This window comes from Rhizophagus irregularis, chromosome 11, assembly GCF_026210795.1.
Source record: "Rhizophagus irregularis chromosome 11, complete sequence".
Lineage (NCBI taxonomy): Eukaryota > Fungi > Glomeromycota > Glomeromycetes > Glomerales > Glomeraceae > Rhizophagus > Rhizophagus irregularis.
Window position 1 is genome coordinate 5,034,343 of NC_089439.1, and position 26,974 is coordinate 5,061,316.

The following is a 26,974-nucleotide window of genomic DNA, read 5'->3' on the forward strand; positions in this document are numbered from 1 at the left end:
TGCTGCTTTTTCGTACCAATAATATAATATGATTTTTCTAAATCTTGGTCAATTCCTTTTTCTTTTTCATTTTCATAACATAAGCCCAAATAAAATTGTGCAAGTTTATTTCCATTTTCTGCCGATTTTTGATACCAATAAAAGGCTTTTTTAGGAACCTTATAAAGTTTACCTAAATAAACTTGAGCTATAAAATAATGCTTTTGAAAACAAAGCAAATGCTTTATCTTCATTTCTCTTTACAATAATTCCATTAAAATAAAGAAAACCATGAAAGAAAATATATTAAGATAATATTTGATTTTTAATAAGCCAATCAAGAATGTTGTCTAGTAAAGGTTGATTGATATATTGAATATTTTGTTCAATAATTTGTTTACTCCTGCAAAACCATAACCAAAGTCATTAATTTGATTGTCTGAAAATACTATAAATACTATGAGTCTGTTCCCACGTGATTTTTACACACGTGATTAGGTGTATACACATCTACAGTAGTGTTAAATAAACTACTTTTTAACTTTATTAGTTTCAATAATATTTAAATTAGGCTTTGTTATTTTTAAACTCTGATAAACTTTAGATTAAACTTTTTAAGATTTAGCTTTTGTTTTTTGAGATTAAATTATTCTCGTAAAAATAAAAATAATTTAATAAATAAATATATAATCAATTACGATAATGTCCTTTTTTTAGGCTATTGTCATTTGAAAACTTCGATATATTAAAAATGCAAGAGGCAGCAAGAGAGATTTTCTGTAGAAAAATGATTAATTTCAGTAATTTCTTAATGTAATTTTATCTGTTATAAACAATTTAAAATTGCTAAAATTACAGTGTTTAATTTTTAATTATTTAACTATGCTAATTAATTTTTAACAATTATTTAAATCATTAATTAATTTGAAATCATAAAATTTAACACAACCAAAGTAAATTTCTTTTTTTTTTTCTGAAAAAACTAGAATCAAGACGCTCTTGACTTTCTAACAGTTCCATCACTAGTTTATTTACTTAATTATCATTTGTGGAACTAATTAAAATATTATTTGATTTAATTCAAGAATTATAATTCAAATTCAAAATAAGTGTTAAAGCCGAATACTGAGAATTCGATTTTAAATGTAATTAATTATACAGTAAATCATTTAGAAATAAAGATTTTTATATATTATTTCAACATTCGTGGCTTATTATATTAGAAATATACTTTCAAGGAACTTATTGTATATATTTAGTTAACCAGACTAAAAAATTTTTGCGTTTCTATCATTCTCATCAATGACATTTTTTTTATTACTGCACTATTTACTAATTAAATTTTATATTATAGCGTTAACGTTAACAGATTTTTAAAATAATGACTATTATATACCCTTGAAATCAGTCATTTATTGTAAATGAAAATTAAAATTTAAAAATAAAAATGAATGCATAAATTAATTAAATTATGCTTTATTCGTTTCAAAAGTCTCTTCCAAAGTTCACTTTGGGATGTCATGGGAGGACTTGGTATTGTTACACAAATTTACTCGTCGCAGTAAATTTTTTCTAAAATCAAACGGCTGGTTTGTCCTACTGAATACCTCTAATGATTCCGATTGTATAATATATTATTATGCTTCATATGATTTACAAACTTTTTCATACACAAATAAACTTTCTGAGACGGCTGATCAGCTATTGTCATCACTACTTTTGGTAATTTGAACCCAAATAGTGCGGAATTTAGATTAGTTGGAATTTGAAATGGAAGGATATAAGCTTTTCGAGAAAAATGATGGCGAAGTAAAATAATAATATTAGTTTGTCTTTTAATAATAATTTGATTATTTTTAACTATTTAAAATATAAATTATTACTCTATAAATAAATCATTGTTAAATAAGAAATTTAATTGTAAGTTTATAATCACGAGTCACGACTCATTTTTTGGACAAAAAAATTTTTTTTTCCGAAATTTATTTATTTATTTATTTATTTTTCGATAAAAATAATACCTAATTTTCACCAAGAACTTTCAATTTAGATATTTTTTTTTGAATTTAAGTCGATTCTCTAAACATTTTGAACATTGTACCGCACATAAAATGATTTGACTCAATCTCGTATTATAAAAAACTTAAACAACAAAGTCTTGTATCACCACCAAAAAAATTATTACGATTGATGTAATTTACTACTTACTGTATCTATAATTTAAGTATTTCCGTATTATATGAAAGTGCATGATCATTTTCATCAATCGTAATATTAAAAGTTCCAAATTAACACTGATGTTATAACGCTTGGGTTTGTCTTAGAAGATAATGCAATTATATCTGAACAGTTTATCATGCAAAAAAACCCTGTATTTTCCTAAATAATATCAAGATAATTCACTAAAAGATATGTAAAAAAAAGAATGAATTATTTGTTTAGTAAAAGTATCAGCTACAATATCTTTTGAAATTGGAGATCAACGGAACTTATCAGACTATCATACCGAGTTATTACAAATCAAAGAAGAGCAGCAAGCTTCTAGAAGACTGTAAGATATTCAGGAACAATTAGAACATGTTACAAAGGAAGACACACAACCTTACAATAAGTGAGTTGAAGCTTCACCGAGTTATTGAACATTAGGCGCGTTTGTAATAGGGTTCTTTCGACAAGTTCCTTGAAAGAAATTGCCAAACAGTTATGATAATAAGATTGAGAATTGGTAAAAAAATCAAGATGAATAAAGTGATGCAAACTCATTGCTTTTTTAAGCGTAAAAGTAAATGAATCCTTATTTGAATTTTGACAATTCTGCAACGCCAAACTTGATAACATTATTTTCACTTTCACGTGTCAGTGAATAACGCCAGGACGGTTACAAAAAAAATTGTAAATCTGGATGTTGTTTACATGAGACGTCAGACGCCCGAGACGCGATTTTTCAGTTTACAAGTTTAATAATATATTATTTTTACGTTTAAAAATGGTTGGTTTATTTAAAATAAATAATTATTAAACACGTAGTTCCATATTGGGCCGGTGACCTACAGTACCGCAGTACAACTAAAAATCCTATAAGCGGACTTTGATCAGCTAAGACTAATCGGGACTATTAATTATGAGTTATTTCTTTTGTCTCATGATTTTGATTATGACATAATTGACAAACAAATTTATATAAAAAGCCACTCCAGAAAATTTTCTCTTCACTCTTGTCAATAAACTTATTTTTTTCATAGTATTTTGTCCCTTCCCTTTTTTAAAAAGTTCTTAATAAAATTCTTTTATTTTATTTTAACTTAAATTTTTACTTTTGTTTTGTTGTTAATACCAACGTCCTTCTGTCTCTCTCTCTCACATTTCGGGAAAGACTTATGATCTAAAGCTTAGGGTGGGCTTCAAAGTCTAACAAACAAAGATGGCACATACGCCTAAGAAAGGGACGAAGTGTCAAAATTTTTGACCCTATTTTCAGCAAAGCTAATAGTAAATATTTATTACTTTATTATTTTTATACTTGAAAAAAATCTTTTTTTATTATAGAGTGATAGGATAAAATGAAGATGAAGATGCACATATTTTCTTAGAGAAGTTCTTGAAAAAGAGTGCGTATCAAGTATTAAAAACGCGAAAATTTTTTTTTTTGATGTTTATACTTTAAATTTGTTATTTGACCTCTTATCATTGGATTGTATTTATTCTTTGTTTATTTATCAGTTATAGCACTATTTTGTATTGAAACACTGGACAACAGATGAAAGCTCTCTGAATAGAGTATTACTGATTTCTAGATGAATGTAAATGGTTCAAGAGACTTTAAAAGAGGTATGTATTTTTTTATTTGCAAAGTGGGTAACTTCCTAAGCTAAAATTAGAACGGATAACTCATTGAGTCGGGGAGTTCACAAATTTTACTTAGGAGGGTACTGGATTTATTTGTTTGGGTTGGGTAAGGGTGAGCAAAGTGGGTAATTCCTATGAAATTACCTGCTTTTTTTTTTATTTTATTTTTATTTTTATTTTTATTTTTTTATTCCTTTTTTTTCTTTTTTTTATCTTTTTTTATTTCTCTTGTTCATTTGATAACCAACTCAAGCAAATAACATCCTACTTTGTTATTGATAAAGTCTGCTAATTCTAAAGGAGGAATTGGCTATGTCTTCTTTACCATTAAATAAAAATTTAGCACACTATTAATAATTTTTTCTTTCTTATAATAGGTAAATGCAGAGATTTACAATCACTGGCAAAATGAAGAAATTCCCTAAGGAACTCTTGAAAAAGAGTGCATATCAAGTATTAAAAATGTGAAATTTTTTTTTGATGTTTATACTTTATATTTGTTATCTGATTTCTTATTATTGAATTGTATTCAATTATTTATCAATTACAGCATTATTTTGTATTAAAATACTAGACAACAGATGAAAATTCTCTGAATGGAGCATTACTGATTTTTAGATAAGTGTAAATGGCTTATTAAGAGACTTTAAAAGAAGTGTGTATTTTTTTATTTGCAAAGTGGGTAACTTCCTAAGCTAAAATTAGAACGGATAACTCATTGAGTCGGGGAGTTCACAAATTTTACTTAGGAGGGTACTGGATTTATTTGTTTGGGTTGGGTAAGGGTGAGCAAAGTGGGTAATTCCTATGAAATTACCTGCTTTTTTTTTATTTATTTTATTTTTATTTTATTTTTTTATTTCCCTTTTTTTTTATTTTTTTTTATTTCTCTTGTTCACTTGATAACTAACTCAAGCAAATAACATCCTATTTTGTTATTGATAAAGTCTGCTAATTCTAAAGGAGGAATTGGCTATGTCTTCTTTACCATTAAATAAAAATTTAGCACACTATTAATAATTTTTTCTTTCTCATAATAGGTAAATGCAAAGATTTACAATCACTAGTAGAATGAAGAAATTTCTTAAAAACCCCTAATATATTCTTATATAGAAGTTAATGGAGCTTTATTGAAAAGAAAATGAAATATAAAAGACTTAAAATGCATCAAATCATTCTCTTTTCTTTAATAAAATATCAAAAAAAAATTTATAATTATATACATATAAATACTGATAAAATGACATATCATTTCGAAACTAAAGAACTGTTGCGAAATGGTTCTTTTTAGTTAAATAAACCGTTTCACAACGGTTTATATTAAAATCGTTAAATAAACTGTTGCGAAATGGTTTTTTTAGTTAAATAAACCATTTCGCAACGGTTTATATTAAAATCGTTAAAAACAACCATTGCGAAATGGTTCCTTTTAGTTAAATAAACCGTTTCGCAACGGTTTATATTAAAATGATTTAAAAAACCATTGCAAAACGGTTTTTTTTAGTTAAATAAACCGTTTTGCAACAGTTTATACTAAAATATTTTAAAAAACTGTTGCGAAATGGTTTTTTAGTTAAATAAACTGTTTCGCAACAGTTTTTATTAAATTCGTTAAAAAACTGTTTCGCAACGGACTGAAGTAACCAAAGCACTTGAACAATTACTTAAATTATAATGTTATCATTTACACTGGAAAAAAACATGATATTAAGGAATTTCATGCTCATTCTAATATCTTACGATGTAGATCCAAATATTTTGATAATATAATTTCTGATAAAAATATTGAGAAAAAGATGAAAAATATATAATTTATAAACTGAACATTTCTCTTCAAGTTTTTGACGTTATTCTTGAAGTAAGTTAATTTAAATAAAATACAATTTTTACAAATATATTTCATTTATTTTCAATTTTTCTTTTTTTTAGATATCTTTATGCTGGTTATGTTGATATCACAGACAAAATTGGAACTGAACTTTTAAATATTATAATTGCTTCAGATGAATTTAATTTAACTAGGCTTACTAAAGATTATATCATTGAATATCATCAATTATTACAAAATGATCTGGTTGGAGCTCTCAAACTGTTTTTTTATTATGAATTTCTCATAATTTACAAGATCTTTGTTTGAAAACAATTTGTATTGAATCAGAAAAATTTTTTAATTCAAATAAATTCACTCAACTATCCGCTCAATTATTGGAAATCATTTTAAAATATGAAGATTTGAATATATATGAAATTGAAATTTGGGAAAATATAGTTAAATGGGAATTGGCACAACTAGATGCTAGTTGTGGATGGAACAATTGCGGAGTAAAAAAATGCGATACATTGCATAAACCCTAAGAATTTTTCTGATGTCATGCTGCGCCTTTCACATGAGTGTTGCGCCCGGATTATGATCAAGATACCTTTGGATCGAGTCATTTCTTCGTGTAGAATATTAAAAACATAATTTTAGTAGAGATGTATCTCAATGGAGTCAAGATGATATTATAACCTTTAAAAGGATTATTTGCAGGTTTATTCCTTTAATTAGATTTAAGGATATATCTCCTAAGGATTATATGATCAAAATTAAACCTTATGAAGAAATTTTATCAAAGGAATATAGAAATAATCTTTTGAATTATTATATGATCCCTGAATGCAAGCCAAAACTTAATAATTTAACATCAAGATATTTAAAAGATATTAATTCCGTGATAATTGATCAAAGACATGTTAACCTACTTACAAATTGGATTGATAGAAATGAAGAAAGCAAATTTAGTCTCGTGCCTCTTCGTCCAGCTGATCAAGGGGAAGGTTATGGTCTATAAATTTAATCTTTAATATAAAGCTAATAGAAATGGTAATACAGCCACAGAATTTCATAAAAAATGTGATAATAGGGGGGCTACTATAATTGTATTAAAAACTAAAAATTCTGAAAGAATAATTGGAGAATATAATCCACTTGAATGGGATCCAACAAATGGTTCTTTTAAATGCATGAAAGATAATTTTTATTCTCATTTACAAATAAAAAGAATGTCCAAATGGCAAAAAGTAGGTTACAGTAATGGATAATAAATACTCTATAGTTTGTTATCCATATTTCAGTCCAAAATTTGGTTAAAATAACTTATATTTACATAATGATGGTACTTAGACAAGTTATCCTGATGAGATTCTTATCGATTTTCAATAAATTCGATTATTGTAAAATCGATTCCAATCCCTAATACTGTAATTACTGTATAGAACCCTTTCTTTATAATTTTGATTTTGAGATTGAGACTTTTAATTATTTTGTTTAAAAAATAATTGAAAATTTGCAATATAATTTTATTGAATTTCTAAATCATTTGCTTCAATAGTCGTATTAACGTTAAACTTACAAATATTTTGCATTAATAACATAATTTTGGTTAATAATGGTAAAAAAATTTTATTATTCTGATTTAAAGGATTATGAAACCCAAGGCTTCTAAATTTCGAAATTTTACGGATCATCATTTGGCCAAGATTTTAAAACTTTCAGGATTTTAGGGAGATTATGTATGGCCCGCCATAAGCACAAAAAGTATATACAAAAGTTATTATCTGAATATACAAAAGTTATCATTTGAATATACAAAATTCAATATGCTACCAATTTGGTCAAATCTAGAATTAAAAAAAAATTACTGCTTAATTTGGAAATCTACTATATATTCAAATGATAACTTTTGCATATTCAAATGATAACTTTTGTATATACTTTTTGTGCTTACGGCAGGCCATAATTATGTATGGTGTATGGCCTTATGTATGGTGAAGATTATAAATGTCAATGATTTTTGGGAGATCCCGTATAAAAAGAATTTGTTATTTAATTAATTAGGCCACACCGATCCGATATATTATTTAACATAACAAGATTAAAGGAATTTAACAAAAAGAATGGCCAGAATTATTGTTAATTTTGGCCCAAATTAAAATGTTATAATATATCATATATATATATATATATTTATTAATTGAACACTTAAAAAATTATGGCCTAATTAGGAAATTTCTTCTAATTTTAACCTAAATTATACTTTGAAAAAACCCTGAAAAGGGGGTAGGGTTATGTCAAACAAAGTATTGACAGCCTTAAGGTGGTATTTACATTATAAATTATAAAAGTATCTTGAAAATTTTTCAAGAATACTTCAAAATCACTCATTTTAATGTGAAGACTCAAATTTAAATATTATAATTTAAAAGGAAGGATTTGTCCTAAATTTTGTAATACAATTGAACTATATTCAATATAATTTTCCCAACCTGTTACACCCAAAGAAAAATTATAATTTATAATATTATTTACATTCACACAAAATGTATTTTTTGTAATTCATTTAATGAAGATCATTGAGAAGAAAATCAGCTGATACAAAGTTTCAAAGAAATGAAAAATAAGATTCACGTGAGAAATAATTAATTTGTTTGTATATAGTCACGCAAACGACCTTATGTAACACAGTAGCAACAGTTTTTTGAACTGTAAATAGTATGGCAGATAAAAAAAAAAAATACTCGACATTTCCGTCAGGATAAATTGCTTTTCAAAAATTTACCTAACACTCGTCAATGAAATGATCAAAAATAGAAATTATAAATAATTTATATAACAATATACAAATTTTGTACATGTAATAATTACTTTCATTTATATCAATGTAAGTTCTATGGTGAATTTGGTGGGGCTAAAGTGATTGTTTCTTGTAAATATTAGTAATGGAATTAATAAAATAAAGAACAGGTCAAAAAAGATTGATATGTTTCTATGTTCTTGATCTCTGTGCTCTTCACCAGTTTGAGCAACAGAAAGAGCAAAGAAGAGAGGCAATATGATCGCCATTTTCGAGTATTAAAATAAGAATTCCATTTTTTCCTTTTATTGTTAAAGGCAGTGTTACGAATAATACATATATAGTTTAATTGCTTTGTGGCTTCAACTGCATTCTGTCGTGCCATATTTTAAGGTGAACACCAAGCGTTTAGCCGATCCGCAAGCGTAACAAAATGTATGACCCTTAATATAAGTAACACAGAATGAATTGTAATTTCATAAATATTTACCATTTACTGCGCCTCCCTTTTAAAAAAAAAAAATTTTAGAAATTTTCACTTTCATTACGACATATCAACATCTACAAAGGATTATATTATGACTCTTCAGAACACATATTGTGAAAAATGTGGTAAGAAATATACAGACTTATTTAATAGATGGTGTATGCCATGTCAAATAAATGAATTGAAAAATAATTTTCCAAAATGGACCAGTGGAAATGAATATACCAATATTTTAATTCAAGAAATGCAATTAAAAATTGATTCTTTCGATGATACAGTATTTGAATGGATACCATATAATCGATTTAATGATATAAAAGAGTTAGAAACAGACAAAGACGATTTTGTTAAAGTATTTTCGGCAGTATGGATGGATGGTCCATTACTTTATTGCAAAAATGAATGTGAATATAAAAGAAGCTGTCAGAATAAAAAAGTTACATTGAAATGTTTGTATAATTCACAGAATATCATTAATGAGGTATAAAATTTCTCTATATAGTACATTATTAGACTTCATTTAAATAACTTAATATTAAAATTTTATAATTCAATACTAGGTTAAAGCATATTCTATCAAAAAAGACGACTTTTTGATTTACGAAATATATGAAATATATGGATTATCCCAAATTCCAGATACAGAAATTTATATTCTAGTTCTTCAATGCGTGTGTTGTGAAAGATGTGAGGAACGATATACAAATGCGTATAATGAATCATGTAGGTGGTGTAAACCATGTCAAATCAATGATTTAAAAAATAACTTTATGAACTGGACCAGTGGGAATGAAAATATTGATAATTTAATTCAAGAAATGCAATTAACAATTGATACTAGTAGTGATGAGATATTTGAATGGATACCATACAGTCAGTTTAACAACATCAAAGAAATAAGTAAAAATAGTAATTCTGCTACAATTTATTCCGCATTATGGAAAGATGGTCCATTACATTGGGATGAAAATCAATATAGAAGATATCAGAATAAGGAAGTTGCCTTAAAATATTTATGTGGTTCACAAAACTTCACTAATGAATTTTTAAATGAGGTATGAAATTTCTGATTTTCCTTCAACATTCAATAGATATGTTTATACTAATATAATACTTTTTTTATATGATTTCTTGAGGTTAAAATTAAAGTATATTTGTATTCAATAACACGTACTGATGAATTATTGTATGGAATATCTCAAGATCCAAATACAAAAGATTACATCATGGTTTTTCAAATTGTATACTGTAAAAAATGTGGTAAAAGATTCACCAATATAGTGTATAATTGGTGTAAATCATGTCAAATAAGCGACTTAAAAAATAAATTTACGCAATGGACCAGTGGAAACGAAATAATAGATAATTTAATTCAAGAAATGCAATTAAAAATTGAAAACTGCCGTGATATAATATTTGAATGGGTACCATACAGTCAGTTTAATGATATCAAAGAAATAGATAATGATGATTTCAGTGTAATATATTCTGCAATATGGAAGGATGGCTCTTTATGTTGTAAAAAATATGAAAATTATGTAAGATACCAGCAGAATCAAGTTGTTATTTTAAAATGTTTATATAATTCTCAAAATATTACTAATGATTTTCTAAATGAGGTATGAAAATTCCTTACAAACTTAATTAGACGTGTATTTTCTAATTTATATTACTAATGATTTATTTATCTTATTTAAATAGGTTAAATCATATTCAATTAGAGGAATTCATTTTGATAGTACTAGAATATATGGAATATCTCAACATCCGGATTTAAAATATTATATCTTAGTTTTAGAATATTTACGATGTGAAAAATGTTGCAAACAAATGCCTGATGGTTGGTGTAAACCGTGTCAAATAAGTGAATTAGAAGATAATTTTAAAAACTGGACTAGTGGAAATGAAAAAATCGATAATTTGGTTCGAGAAATGCAATTAAGTATTAATTCTACTGATGATATAGTATTTGAATGGATACCATACGATCAGTTTATTGATATTAAAAAAATAGGCAAAGGTGGTTTTGCTGATGTATATTCAGCAATATGGATGGATGGCCCATTGCATTATGAAGATGAATATTTAAGAAACAGACAAAAAGAAGTTGCTTTAAAATGTCTTCATAATTCAAAAAATATCTCTGATGAATTTCTGAATGAGGTATGGAATCATATTCAATTTTAACACTTTTTTTTTTAATACTGTATAATAATAATATCTTTCTTGTTTAAATAGATCAAAGCATATTCAATTAAAGAATATAATAAAACTGAAAATATTCTTTCTGTATATGGAATAACTCAAAATCCTGATACAAAAGATTATATTATGGTCCTTGATTATGCAAAAGGTGGAGATTTTTATCATTGGATAAATAAAAATTATAATAAACTTAATTGGTTATATATTATAAAAATTTTATCAATTATTATTAAAGGTCTTAAGTTAATTCATGAAAAAAATATGTTTCATCGTGATTTTCATACAGGAAATATATTAGTACTTGATAATTCTTTAAGAATATCTAATGAGCATATATTTATTTCAGATATGGGATTAAGTGGAAAAGTTGATAATACAGATAAGACAAGTATTTATGGAGTTACTCCTTATATAGCTCCTGAAGTATTAAGAGGAGAACCTTATACCCAAGCAGCAGATATATACAGCTTTAGTATGATTATGTACGTTGTAGCAACAGGAAGACAGCCTTTTTCTAATTGCGCACATGATCATTATTTAGTATTAGATATTTGTAAAGAAGAAATTAGACCTAGTATAATTGAATCAGAAGCACCAAAATGTTATATAGACTTGATGAAAAAGTGCTGGGATTCAAACCCAAATAATAGACCGAATGCTATTGAAATAGAAGAACTAATCAATTTATTTTATTATTCATATTCATATGATGGATCAGATTTTAAAGAAGTGATGAATATTGAAAAAGAAGAACAACATTATGATATTAAAAAGCAATTCAAGGAATCAGAAGAATATAGAAAAGCATTTATCTCTTCTTCTGAAAAAAATGAAAAAGAAATCAGTCAAACAGCTACTCATCCAGAAGCTATTTATACATCCCGAATACTTGATACTTTGACAAAAGAACTTCATGATGAATGTTTAGATTGTGAAGTTTAATTGAATAATTTTATAATTACTTGTTTTCATTCTCTTTTAATTGAATTTATTGGAAATTTTATAAAATATTTTTATTTATTTTATTATGATAAGATTTTTACACGTTTTTATTTTATATAAATAAAATCAGACCCTATAAAAAATATATCCGGTTTTTGATTAGAAATTGTCTGTCTATATTTTCCAGACAAGAACAGGATCTACAAACATCACATTCATAAATAAGGAATTCGTCAAATGTTTTGTCTGTCATTTGTCCAAATTATTCGTAAATAAGGAATTTATTTGTATAGTTTACTTTAATGGTTTTTTATCAATATTATTTTACAAATCAATTAAATGTGATCTACTCCACTAATATTGCACGTACATTTATGAAAATTGAGACACAAGTAACTTTTTACCTCGCTGGGCAACTTTAATTAAGCACAAAATAGTGGTTAAATTACGCTCTAAAGTTGGAAAACAGAAAAGTAAAAATTCAAAAATTAGTAATATTATAAAACGTGATTTTCTTCACAAATATTGTACCTACACTCATGAGAACTGGAATATAAATGATTTTTACCTCACCAAACAACTTTACTTAAGCATGAAAGGGCAATTTCATTTGACCAAAGTGGTAAAATTACGCTCTGAAGTTGAAAGCAGAAAAATGAAAAATTTGAAAATCAATACTATTATAAAAATCATACTTTCCTTGCAAATATTATACCTACATTTATGAAATAAGTATAATTTTGATCCTGCTGAATAACTTTGTTTAAGTATGAAAGTTGATTTTACTTGACCAAAGTAGTGAAATTACACTTTAAGTTAGAAAATAAAAAAATACGAAAGCAAAAAGAAAATTAGAAATTAATGTATTATGTATTGCATAAATACCTGTAACTTCACAAGATATAAGTAACAAAAACTGAGTTGAGTGTTTAATATGTGCTAGTTAAGAGATTTTTTTACAGCTATAACGTAAAATAATAAAGGTAATCACATGATATTGATGACGATCCTATGTTATCCCTTTGAATTTTGATTGGCCCAGTTAAATTAATTTTTGTGTAATATTTATCTTTGAAAAAAATATTGGATTACTAAATCGCACACAAAATGTATCATACAAACAAAATATCAAAACATAATAATTCGCCCTTTAATAATATTCCATTCACCAGTAGTAATTATCACTACTAGCAATCTCAATTATAAATTGGTTAGAATTATAAATGTTAGTTTATAATTTTGGCTGAAATCAAAAAATACTAATTACAAAATTTTAACTTAAATAACAAATATATTAAAAATATTGATTTAATGATAACTTTGAAATTTTTGCCAAAAAAAACTTTTAGTAAAGTAAAAAAATCAAAAAAATCAAAATTTTGCATTTCTTAAAAATTATCTGATAAGCAGCTTTTTTAACCTTAGACAAATCTTTTCTATTTGTAAATCTTATATAATAATTATAATAATTGTTTTTGTGTGTAACTGTAATATAGACTAACCTGTATAAATATTTTTGAATTGTGATACCTGTGATACCTGTTACCTGTTACATTCAGCTTAGCTATGTCACGTAAAGAGAAATTTTTTTTAACAATATATAACTTCAAAAATTACTAGATAGATGTAATTTTGGCTGCTCTTCAAGTTTACTTAGAGTGACAAAGGCGATTTTTAATATAATTATTGACTTATTTAATAAAAATTTTTCTTTCACGAAATCCATTTTTGGAAATAATCAACAAAGATGGTAGAATCAATATTTATATGTTAAGTCAAAATCAGCATTTGTAACCTTCTTCTGAATCCTAAGTAAACTTGCAGAAGAGGTAAAAATTCACCTACAATATAAGTTTATAAACTTCACGTCAAAGAAAAATTCTTAATGATGTTTTTTTTAAAATTTGCTGCACCATGAACCTGGCATAAAAAAGGGATAACGAATTATATGTATACCGTTGCAAAGCAACGGGTTAACAGCTAGTTTATATAATATTAATTTTATAAAATTCAAAAATTTGGACTGGTGAAATCATTAGTGGTAATACTTTGATATTCGCTAAAATTAATTAATAATTTATATAAAAAAAAGAGGCGATTTCTATTTATATACGGTGTAATGCCAGAATTATACAAGGAATTTATTAATTGTGGAGCGCAGTATTATATTTAGTTTAAGTGTATAAAATTTGAAAGTATTTTTGTTTAACTGCAGTCCAGAATGACGTTAAACTACCAATTGAACAGGATACATATTTTTAGGAGTATTATTATTAGGAATCACATGAATTACTAAAATTACTAAATATAGTAATGTCTTTGAAGATCAATTTTAGGGAATTTTTAAAAGTTGATATTCAGGAAAGGTTGGAAATGTTATTTTTGGATTCCCAACAAGAGGAAAAAGGTTTACTAAGATCAAAATTCGTTGGAAGTAAAAAATCAAATTACTATAAATAGGAAGGATCTCATTATTATTATTATTATTATTATTATTATTTTATATAAAGTACTATTTTGTCGTGGTAACGTAGTTTACTACAGGCATAGACGTGTAGTCTTACAACGGGGTGTTTAAACACGGGTATCCAAAAAAGAAATTTTCTATGCAGATTTTTTAATGTTAGGCAGAATTAAATTTAAAGAAAAGACAGGGGAAAAAAAGAATGTTAAATAAATCAAAATCAACTTCAGCGCTTTAGGTTAACTTGCAGAACAGAATTATATTTATTAAAAATTTTTTTTTTACATAACTTTTTAATAAAGTCACGTGATACGTGTATGAACACCCAGACCCCAGTATCACCTACACTTTTCCAACCCCCACGTGATTTTGTAATATTCATCACCGGCATCACACCCCACCGCGTTTTCACTGTTTATATTTATCTGAGGGACTTAGTTTTTTTTTGCCTCACAAAATTATTTTTTCACATCCCTTTAAATGTCACCGGTCACGTGGGGGTGGAATTTTAATTATAAAAGTGTCGGTGATACTGGGGTAAATGTGAACACCCCGTGTAAATTAAGAAATTTCCAAAAAAAATGAGGTTAATATTGGTTAACTTTTTGAAAAAACAGAAATTTTAGATTTGCCATAAAAATTATTACCAAACTTGATAAAAATTTACATATATCATTAAATATTTAAAATTCACATCTTGAAGTTATAATTAAAAAAATAAAAAAAAGTTGGCTTAAATGATTTTTTTTATATAGGTATTATATCAAAAATATTAAAAATAAATAGAAATTTACTTATAAGGTACATAATATGCTATTTAGAAAAAAAATAAAATATTTAATATGACCATTGACTGATTAATAGTAATTTGAAAATAATGCTGGCCAAAATTATCATAATACTAGTTAGTAAAAATCAGCATAATTCTAATCATGTATGTTTAATGATGCTTAATTTCATATTGCAGATAGTTTATAAAAAAGGAAAGTGAAAGTGGATAAAAGAATCACACGAATAATTACCTATACTTAATGAACATCTATGAATATTTTTTGAGTGAAACATTGAAAGAAACGAAATTAAATTGAAATTTTTTGTAAAATATTCTATAATCCTTTTTAGAACGATAATAATCTATATACATATTTTAATCTTTTACATATTATGATATATCTTAAAATTTTATCATAGCCTTATAAAGAAAGAAACGAAAAATTCTGAATATAATCATTGCCGAATTAATTCAGGAAAATATAAGAGTCTGCTCGTATAAAAAGCTTGGGGGTGGATTTTTCGTTGTTGAAATTTATTTCGCTCTGAATCTGAGAATTTTTTCTCTTCAGCAATATTAAATTGGTCAGACAATTCAGATGGATTTGGGTCATCACAAATAGCAATTGTCCAACTTCCTAATAATTCAGACAATTTAGATGCAGTAGGACGTTTTGAAGGATTAGGATGCCAACATTGTGTCATTAATTGAATATAAACTTTTGGAGTTCCATCAATAATTTCAGGGCGAAGACCAAAGCAAATTTCACTAGCTAATCTGAGATCATGCGGTCTATCGCACCATAGACGAGTACCCGCAGAAAGAGTCCACATAATAATTCCAAAACTATAAATATCCGAAGCCATCGTTGGTAGATTTCCCTTCAAGACTTCAGGAGCAACATAAGGAAGAACTCCATATATTTTATTGGTATCTTTTTATCAATTGGACCATCAATTGGACCATGTAATCCTACATCCGCGATACATATATTAACTGATCCTAGTTCATTTTCAACCAATAAATTACCTCCATGAAGATGGCCATGAATTAATCCACTTTTGTGAATATTTTCAATCCCACCAGATATCCCCCAAAGCATATCTACAATATCTCTCCAACACAGCATTCCTTGTGCTTTATCAAGATATGAATGCAAATCTCCAATCTCATAATATCTCATAACAAACATGTAGCTTGAAGTAAGATCTTTTGTAATTCCATAACAATCTGCAGTATTTCCGCTTTGTAAACTTCGATGATATTTATAAAGCTATAAAAAAATCATGTAAATTAAAATAAACTCATAATTCAAACAATCAATGATAAATAAAACATTTTAGAGCTATATCTTACTTGTTTAAAATATTCTTCACTAATATTTTGCGAATTGTTAAGTCTCTTAAGAGCAACTTTTACAGGTCCATTACGTGTCCATTTTTCAGCTTCTTCATCCCATACCCATCTAGGACCTTCCATCCAAACTGCTGAAAAAATTGTGCTAAATGCGCCTTCTTTATTTACGTCTTCCACGAGATCAAATTGGTCGAAATTAACATATTCCAAGTAATCCACACTTTCATTCGCGTGCAGCTGTGTGTGTTTAATAAAATTATCCATATTAATATTCCCACTTGTCCAGTTTTTGAAATTATTTTTCAGAGCATTAATTTCACAATCTTTGCACCATCCAACGCTATTTCGTTCCTTCCCGCAATCTAAACATTTTCCAAAGTCAATATTCGACTTCGTTTTCGACTCATTCTTAATAAAATCCATATAATCTAGATGTTTAAATATTCTAAAAAAAAAAAATTTTAGTAAGTTACACAAGTATACTCATTGAAAAATTGATTTATAAATGGTTTGTTTGTGTTAATAATCAATTTGCGTCCGCCAAACAACTTCACACTCTTTCTGTATATTTATAGATGGAATTGTTGTAGATCATCTTATCATCGGCCTAAATTAGGAGATCATTGTTGGTACAGTCTTAAGGCATTATTAGATAGGGCCGATAATTTAGGCCGATGGTAAGGTTTGGGTTATGGTCAAGTTTGGTCTACAACAGAATGATCACGATGCGAAGCAAAGAAAATTAAGTTTCAAAATTTTTTTTTATATGGAAAGTGGTATTCACGTTGGAAAGATGAAGGAAAGAGACGAAGGGAAAGGAAAAGGGGAAAGGATCTCAGCCCCAAATAACTATAGTGTGTCACCATTAAATATCAACATGTGGAGTGGAACGTGTGTTGCGAGAGCAGCAAAAGTACGGACTTGACTTACAGTTTTACATATATCGTATTAAATATAGTGAGGGGTCAAAGTCAATCACATTTTGCGCGGAAGTGATTCCATTACGCAAAATGAAAATACAAATCAACCATTTTTAATTTCTTAAACACAAACTTGTTTTATTTTATCGGAAAAACTTACAATTAATAAAAATGTTTAGTTTTTTTTTTTAGTAGGAGAGGACAGAAGAGTTTAGCTCTGAGCTTAATGGATAATTTTTAGTTACTTTTATATATTTTTTAAGTCTTTTTCACGGTTAGTGACACATGCAAGTTTATTTTGTTGTGACTCTTTGGTAAACTTACTGATAATAGCTTCAATGATGCAATTTCATTAAATCGGAAAATATAATTCTTTATTATCGTCTCGTGCATCGAAATATATGGTTAGTGCAATGGTCGTGATTACACAAATTGTCCGTGCATGGTTATTCAATGGTCGTGATTACACAAAATGTAAACAAGCTAGACTGCGTGTTGTGTAATTCTTTTTGAACAAATAGAAAGTAAATTTCGATTGTTAGCCTTTGTTAAATCTTTAATTATTAATTCTATTGATTTCGATACTACAGTATACGTAAACAAAGTTTCGTGTCGTGCAATTTCCTGATACTGATTAAGAAAAGAGATTAATTTCTTACTTGTGTTAAGAAACTTTACCCGATTATATTAGGAAAAAAAAAGAATTTGTAAAGGTTAAAATATCAATATTTAGATAATTTTGTGTAAAATACAAAAAGTTATGAAAAAAAATGAAAACTTGTTGTCTTTATAACTTAATCTAAGTATAATATGACAAGATCAATAATTTTACTAAGATAGGAAAAGAAATTTTTTTTTTAATATGGTGAAAATTTTTATTATTCAAATGAGTATTTTAATTCAATATATGGCTAATGTATTTAACCGGCCTAACAGAAATAATTTTCCTCGTGTAACTTTTTTTAGAAGGTCATTGTAACCATAAATAGTAACACATATTATACTTGTCGCCGAAACTCGGCAGTTTCGGGATAATTTGCCTTCGGTCAATCATTCCCAAAACGAAACTCCAGCCGAAAGTTGAAAGTTTGGCCGAAACTTTCTGGCCAGCATTATTCATTTTGGCCCGCATTATAAATTTTGCGTACTATAACATTCTTTCCCGGGTGACCAAACTTTATCCGGTGTCACGTGATATATGATCCTGGCCAGCACTAAAAAATTTGGCCAGAATTATAAAATAGTTTCGGACATTGATCTCCATGTTTTCGGCAAGTTTCGGCTACATATATAACACATATGTCAAAATCATGTTTGTTCCACAAATTAAATTAATTTGATTAATTTGATAAAATATAAGATTAATTTATGAATCTTTTAAGGATTTATATTTTTATGGAATAATGCATATATTTTGTTTTAACTTTATGAGGTATCATTAAAGCATTAATATTATTTATTTAAATTTATGATATTTGGCATCTGATATGTCTGTACAAATGATAATGCATAACAAAACATCATAAGTTTTTTTTTTATCAAATCACGTAATTATTAAATATAAATAAATTTATTATTTTGGTGGTTCGCGTGGGGTTCGCTTTTTTATAATTAACAGCACGTCTGTCCAATGCGAGAACATATGAAGCTTATATCAAAATACCAAGAAATGTTTGATGAGATCTCGTTGATCAAAATGGAGTTCCTCTATTTGAATATTTATTTACATAAGATTAAATGGATTATCCGCGTACCCTATAATATATTATAGGATTTAATGAACGTGTTTGTAAATGAAGGCTGTTTCATGCAATGAATATATTTTTCCACGTACGTGTACGTTTTTTTTCTGAGTTCGGACATTACTTGGATAAATAAGTTGAACAAGGCTCGGGGATCTTCCAAGCATTTTAATAAAGAGAATGAATCAAATTTGTCCAATATATGCGGTATTGTGATTCTAATTACTTCATAAAAAGTTATTTCCGTTGAAATGCTGTCCTCAAATAATTCTCGCAAAGTTATTATTTGAGAGATTCTATTAATAGGTTGAGAAACAAAAGTAAAAAGTTTCTGTGACGAAGGGCCTCTCTACGGATTTTTGAGGAATTGGACTGGAGAATGCCGGTGGACCTACCGTACACTATTCCGTACAACTTTTGGTCTAGGGATTCAGATTAGTTTGGTTCCTTCCCTACGAAAAAAGAATGTCCGGAATTTGTCACCAAAACTGTTCGGAAATTGTCCAGTATCCTATAAAATGTCTGGAAAATGTCCGGAATTATGAAAAAATATGGTGTCCAGAATTTTTTGAAGTCCGGAATTTGTCCAGACATGAAAAATTCAGGACAAATTTCGGATAGACAAAACTGGACAAATTCTGGACACAAAAAATCCTGGACATATTTTGGACAATCTCTGGACAAAAAAAACCGGACAAATTCTGGTAGTTAGACGAGAAAAAATTCCAGGCAAATTCTGGACAATAAAAAATCAAAAAATGTAAAAAGCAAAAAACTGGTATTCAAAACCTTTGCGTGTATACTAAGTAAACTTAAAGAACAAGCAAAAATACTATCTATGATGTTAATTTGAACTGCTATAAACAGTTATCAGTTAGGTATTTGTATAAGAAATATATCATTGATATCATGACTTGCCGATCATTTCAGAGAAAATTTTTTTTCCGGACAAATTCCAAATCTGGACAAATTTCGGACAAAAATCAATGTCCGGAAAATGTTCCAAATCTTGCGCATTTTCGTATGTTTTCAGGACACACATTTTGTCCGGAATTTATACAATTATATTCCGGACAATTTCAGAATATTTTCCGGACGCATTTTTTTCGTGGGGCTTGGATATATACTGTAGATTAATAATGTTGCTTTTGTAGGTTTGTTGGGTTGCGGGTGTTTGACGTTGGAAGAGAGGTGTAATATCGCCTGAGCAAGTGGAGAATTTTTGTTTGGGATAGGTTAGCCAAATAGTTAGGGAGGTAGTAGGGTGCGTGATAGGTTTGTATGTGTTTATGTTTTGTTTTTCTGTTTTGGTTTAGTAGGATAGACTTTTTTGTTATAGGGCCATATCATGGTGGCATGTATGCCCCTAAGTATTTCTGTAATTAATTAGGTCTATCCTATATTTAATAAAGAAATGTGTTACAAAAAAAAAAAAATTCTATTAATAGGTCGAAACGACCCATTTACTAATTTATACCCGCCACTTTTTCCGATAACCGAAACCACTTTTGAATTTTCCGCTGACATCAACGTCAATTGTCCGTCATTTATTATGATTCATTAAATCAATAAAATTTTTTCCCACACGTTGTAAAAACTCTCTTCCTTCAAAAAAAAATTTCTAAAATAAATCTACAAGAAAAACTTTGGAACAATTTTGCTATAAATATTTATTTAATAAGGTAAATTGAATTTTATTGAATCCGCGTGGCTTTTTTGTATTGTTTTTTATTAATATATATAATACAGTATTATTATTGATTCCATATGTTTTTTTTATTAACTGATAATATCGTTATTAATTCTTTATGATGCATATATGGACTTTAATTTTAAATCGTTTTACTTCTACATAGCCAAGAATTGTTACTAGTGTATCACGTCCCTATAAAAAAAGAAAATTCGGAATTTGTCCTGAAAAGTATGGAAAATGTCCGGAAATTTTCCGTGCGTCCGGAAAACATTCGGAAACGGTCATGTTTTGGAACACTTTCCGGACACACAAATTCCAGACATTTTCTTGACACTCCAGAATTTGTCCAGAATTTGTCCAGAATCGAGCGTCCGGAAAATGTTCCAAAACATGACCGTTTCCGAATGTTTTCCGGACGCACGAAAAATTTCCGGACATTTTCCATACTTTTCAGGACAAATTCCGAATTTTCTTTTTTTATAGGGCGTGATTTAGACCAGATAGTTTAACCTACCACTTACCATGTCAATACCTACTGATATCAATGCAATTCTTGATATCAATGAAGAAATGGAAACTGAAGATGTTGATATGGATTTATGTGATAGCGGTTTCATTCTGGATGTGGCAGATGGTGTTGGTCACATATATGGGAAGCAATAGATGATTATGATAAGGTACCAGAGCAGAAGGATCAACGGAAACAGGGAGAAAGAAAACCTATTCACTACCAGTAGAAGAATATGTGAAACGGATCAAAGATCTTGAAAAAGCAGGTCTCAGCTATATTCGACGTAAACATTGATTCTAGTTACCATTAATTCATCAACGGTAATCTTAGAACATTTAGAACATTATTATAAACTTATCCTGGACATTTTATCAGATTTATGTACACACTTCTGAGAATATTCGAAGTTTTATTCAGCAAGAGCTTGACAATATTCAGTATACAAAAACTTTTAAGATTCAGAGCAATTGAACTTGAGATTCTTGTATTTGCTCTTGAGTATTATAACATTCCTTCTTTACCTGATCCTGAAGTATCCCAAAATATTCAAATGTTACGAGATGGTTTAATAACATGAGATGACATATATATGATTGTGCATGACACGATTGACACGATGAAAACACACCCCGGGATAAGTTATTGTCCTATACCTCTTTCTTAAATATGATTGGCTTAAAATGTGGTACATATGATTATTTTCGGTATTTTCGGTAATTGTTTTGATATCTTGATATTGCGAAACTATTTGTATTTCCTCGTTGATAAAAATAATTATAATGAGTTATTATTATACAGTACATACAACAACTAAATTTGATGAAATTCAAATTACTACTACGAACAAGCTTAATAAAACCATGTTTTTTAAATTTTACATAAAATGCTTTTTAATAAAGTAGTAGCAATTCAAAGTTAGAATATTTTACTATTAAACAAGGATATTTGAACTAAATTCATAGAAAATTTTCGTACCTCATTTTGAAATTTGGTCTAATACATTCATTATTTTTATCATTATATAATGGACCATCCTTCCATATTGCTGAATAAACTACAGTAAGATCATTATTGATTATTTCCTTATTTCCTTAATATCGTTAAATTGATTATATGGTATCCATTCAAATAATATATCAGATGGATCATCAATATTTAATTGCATTTGTTGAATATAATTAGAACAATTTGTTGTTATACACCATTTCTTATATATATCTGTATATTCTTCACCACATCTTTTGCATGTGTTTTAAATAATTTTAAGGTTTTATACTTATAATAGGAAGGTCACAATTTGAATTCTAACGTTAAAAAGCCCTTTTTTAAGAGTATGAACATTCGATTTTCATGTTGATCAACGCCAATATCAAATTGTGACACAATATGTGGGAATTTATTTATTTTGTGTTACATAAATTACAATATAAAAGCTTTAAAATATTTTATTTATGAATAAAACAATTATTTCATTATGGATAAATACATAAAACACACTGTTCATTATTATACGGATGGTGACATTATTCTCCAAGTTAAAAATATACATTTTCTTGTACATAAAACTTTTCTTTCACTTGCTTCTGAATTCTTCAAGGGTTTATTTGCTTGTGAGACACCTTCTTCAAATAAAACTATTAAAGTTATAGGAGATTCATCAAAAGAAAGTTCAATCCCCATTTTCGAAATGATTGGTGAGAACCTAGATTCAATTGAAAACATGCTTTCATTTATTTATCCTAATACCATATTAAATGTTGATTGGAAGAATGTTGAAAATTTATTACGTTTATCTGATAAATTCATTATCGGAAAACTCATAAATTCTTGTGGAGTATTTCTTCAAGAACATTTCACTGAGAAAGTTCTTACTTCTTTTATACTTGCAGATAAATATCTATTACCAACAAGTTTTAAAGAAACTTCTAAGCTTATTATAGATGATATTATTAAATACGAATATGATGAAGACTTTAAACTAATTTCAAAGAGAACACAAGAAAGATTAGCACATTCTCATCATATTTATTATTTGGAGTTGAATAAACTTAATAAAAGTAATAACAGTGATTTGTTTAGTTCTATGAATTCTAGTGATATTGTTAGTGAAATATGTACTTTTCCTATTCCCAAACCATCATTTACACGAGAAAAGATTTTTGAAATTCTCCGTAATAATAGGAAATTTAGCAATAAGGAATATGTTCAGAATTTTAAACGATATCTTGGAAAATTTGAGAAATTAATAAATGCATCAGCAAATACAAATGATTACTACCCTTTTATAGAATTAGAGTAGAAATTTAAGATTTATAATGTTTTATAACTCAAGTATCAAGAACTAACCTATAATTCAAAAGGATTACTAGTAATAATATGAAACTATGAAATGTTCTTCTTGTAAACTTTCAATTCCTGATTAAATGATAAAATGAGATTAATAAATTAATTATTTTATACTACATTACCAAGTGCAAATATGATACATTACCAATCAAAATGTATAATTTTTCATAGAATCGAACACGTTAGGATTTTATTAATTCAGTGATCCTTAACTTCATTCATGATTGTATAAATCTATGTATAAAATTATAGCATAACGTAAAATAAATATATTAATAAAAAAAAATACAACAAAATGAACTGATACATAATTTTTTCAATAGTTGTTTGACCAAATAAATATTTAATAATTGGTATAAATAATTTCTAATGCTAATAGAAAATGTGATTATTAATAGACAGATTTCATTAAAAAAAAAATAAACTCACCAATTATAGACTAATAAATATTACATACGTAGAGAAATACTTTTATCTGATCATTAACTGGCTAAAATTATATAAAGTCTGAATTAAGAATTACTATATAAATCTAACCAATAAATTGCAAGTTTAACGTATCACGTGATATAAATTGTTTAAATTTTCCCGTTAATCCGAAAGATCATCGTAAGATTTCACGAACCGGTTTTGATCTCGAGATTAATGATTCTCGAATCACTTGAATTACTGTACTGTTGATACGCAACTCTTAGGTATAATTTTTTTGTACGATATACTTTATCCAAGAATTGTTCAGAAGTTATATACTAATATTCATCCTTTGAATAACTCATAAGATTTGAAGTCCTGGATTCTGAGATTCTGAGCAATATACCAACTAAGAAATATTCTCATACCTGAATAACATTCGTTTGATAAAACCTTTTCTGTCATTGAAAAAAAAATCGACTGAATTAAAATTTTTTCTGGTTCGCAAAATACCAATTCTGTAATTCAAGAAAGAATCAACTTTAAAACTTGTTTTATATATCAAAACTTAACATATTTTTTCTGTTTTCATCAAAAATGATTGCAAACAAATATTAATTCCTGAAAGTTAAGTTCGTTGACAGCAACAAAGTTTTAATGGTATCTGAAATATCACATTTTTTTAAAGAAATTCCTTCTCTATAAATATATCTCAAGTAAAAATATTGATTATTTCACAGAAATCAATCCTTTAAATTACGTGAAAATTTTCAGCAGATAAAATGTTTGGTAAATTCAGTTAAAACATGTCAAAATCTGACGTTAGTCGTCAAAATTCTACCTTCGCAAATAAGGAATCGCTACGCTGTGGTTATTTATTGGTGGCTATCAGGTCATGTGTACGTTCCAACGGCCAATCCTGTGAAGATTTTTTTCTTGAAGAAAGCTTAGTTTTTTTATTATATAGGCTTTATTTCGGTCGTCTCCATCCTCTCGCCCTCTGTGGCCCGAATGTTGATTTTAAATAAAAAAATTTTTTTATTTTTCAGTTTTTTTAAAACCGAAATTTTATATATTATTTACTTCGTACTTAAGCTTGCGGTGAATACGGTGGTAAGCGCCTTTTTTTCCGATTTTTATTTTAATATTTTTTTTCTAATTATTTTTTTTTTTGATCAAGGTCGTGCTGTGATTGCTGTGATATAATCGAAATAAACATATATAATATTAATCTTTCATATATTTATTAAATATTAAATTTTGAGCAAGGTCTTTTTTTATAGTACACGCTTTTTATTTTAACTATAATATTTTAAAATAATTATGATCACGTAAATCTACAGAATTTTTTGGAATAATTACAATCTTGTAAATCTATGGATACTACGTAATATGCGTACAATTTAATAAATTCTAAGAGGGAATTATCTATGAATCGGTTACGGGACATTTCGTCCGAAAAATAGGGCCAACATTATAAATAAATCAGGCCAGAGATTATTATTCAGCGAAATGGCTTTCGGCGAAATGTCCTGACACCATGTGTTCCCAAGCCCTCTGATATCGATATCTAATAGCCATAGATGTCCTCTATTATAAATAGCTACCAAATTATTTAAGGCTTTCATTGTATTATATTATTTTTTGGTCATTTTCAATGATAATTACTCTAATGATCATAATTGTTTTTATGAAATAAAAAAAGGGATCAAGATGGTAACAATCCACAAAAGAATAAAACATGTGTAACATTTTCAAACTCAAATGGTAAATTTTCAAAAGATTTTATTGATTTATAATATTGCTAATTTTTTTATTTATAAGCTTTACGTGATGCTACAAATGATTTAGTTATCAATAATGACAGCATACAAAATAATGAAGAAATAAAAGATGGTGAATTAATTTTGCCGAAATGGAAACTTATTTAGATGAAGCGAAAAAATAGTTATAGACCAACACCAAGCAAAAAATTATCGCTAAATCATATTCAAGAAGAATAACTTTTCCACGCACTTAATGAGGTACATTTTGTTTTGTCGTACAACAAATATCACGTGACTGTAACTTTTGGTGTTCTTGGGGTAGTTATCTCAAATATTGATCGTGATGGTCTATAGCAAAAATTGTTAATTGCTTCTTGTATCGATGCCTTGCCCCAGCCCACCCTCATTCTATGTCCATTCTTCCACATTACTATCATCCCCCAATAATAATCTCCTACTGTTTTTCTACGATATCATTAGGTTCATAAATCTCCATGGCTGTTATTTCGATATTACTATCATAACTATGATACCTTTTGGCAATTTCTTGCAATACGCCCGAATTGATATATGCCACGGCGTGAAGGCTCCATGGTGCATAGACATACAGGAATAAACAGGTTTTATCATGAATAGATAAAGTTGATTGAGAAATATAAGAGACTAATATAGAGGGTGTAAGCTCAACGACGTAGCTATTGTTGAAGAGTAATGTATGAAGACTAGCTTTGTTATTAACTTTGTTTTTCTGCATCAGCGAGTTATCCTTTTCTCCTATTCCCGTAGTAAATAGAAACCATGAAAACAAGAGAAGTATCAGGACGTAAACAGTAAAATAGCGTTTTTGTGTGAGTATCATCGCAGTCGTTGGTAATTTCACCCGTCTTGTACTAATTTATTTACGCGGAAATTGCGTTTTAA

At 27.5% G+C, this 26,974-nt stretch overlaps 5 protein-coding genes across 5 annotated transcripts; 3 read left to right on the top strand and 2 right to left on the bottom strand.

Moving 5' to 3' along the window:
* Positions 1-9,295: 9,295 nt before the first annotated feature.
* OCT59_003561 (uncharacterized protein) lies at positions 9,296-12,072 on the top strand (the record flags this gene model as incomplete). The annotated part of the gene is made up of 9 exons (XM_066145694.1): positions 9,296-9,406; positions 9,486-9,648; positions 9,871-9,980; positions 10,062-10,111; positions 10,193-10,544; positions 10,627-10,765; positions 10,940-11,088; positions 11,164-11,278; positions 11,366-12,072. 9 exons carry the CDS (start codon positions 9,296-9,298, stop codon positions 12,070-12,072), a joined length of 1,896 nt encoding a protein of 631 aa, XP_065996391.1.
* A 3,691-nt stretch (positions 12,073-15,763) lies between these two features.
* OCT59_003562 (uncharacterized protein) lies at positions 15,764-17,087 on the bottom strand (the record flags this gene model as incomplete). Its single annotated transcript, XM_066145695.1, has 3 exons — positions 15,764-16,242; positions 16,338-16,581; positions 16,665-17,087. The coding sequence occupies 3 exons, from the start codon at positions 17,085-17,087 to the stop codon at positions 15,764-15,766; spliced, it is 1,146 nt and encodes a 381-aa protein (XP_065996392.1).
* A 4,454-nt stretch (positions 17,088-21,541) lies between these two features.
* Positions 21,542-22,107, top strand: OCT59_003563 (uncharacterized protein; the record flags this gene model as incomplete). The annotated part of the gene is made up of 3 exons (XM_066145696.1): positions 21,542-21,655; positions 21,831-21,850; positions 21,906-22,107. The coding sequence occupies 3 exons, from the start codon at positions 21,542-21,544 to the stop codon at positions 22,105-22,107; spliced, it is 336 nt and encodes a 111-aa protein (XP_065996393.1).
* An 897-nt stretch (positions 22,108-23,004) lies between these two features.
* OCT59_003564 (uncharacterized protein) lies at positions 23,005-23,829 on the top strand (the record flags this gene model as incomplete). The annotated part of the gene is made up of 1 exon (XM_025319893.2): positions 23,005-23,829. One exon carries the CDS (start codon positions 23,005-23,007, stop codon positions 23,827-23,829), a length of 825 nt encoding a protein of 274 aa, XP_025172687.1.
* A 2,678-nt stretch (positions 23,830-26,507) lies between these two features.
* On the bottom strand, positions 26,508-26,912 carry OCT59_003565 (uncharacterized protein; the record flags this gene model as incomplete). Its single annotated transcript, XM_066145697.1, has 1 exon — positions 26,508-26,912. One exon carries the CDS (start codon positions 26,910-26,912, stop codon positions 26,508-26,510), a length of 405 nt encoding a protein of 134 aa, XP_065996394.1.
* Positions 26,913-26,974: the final 62 nt, after the last annotated feature.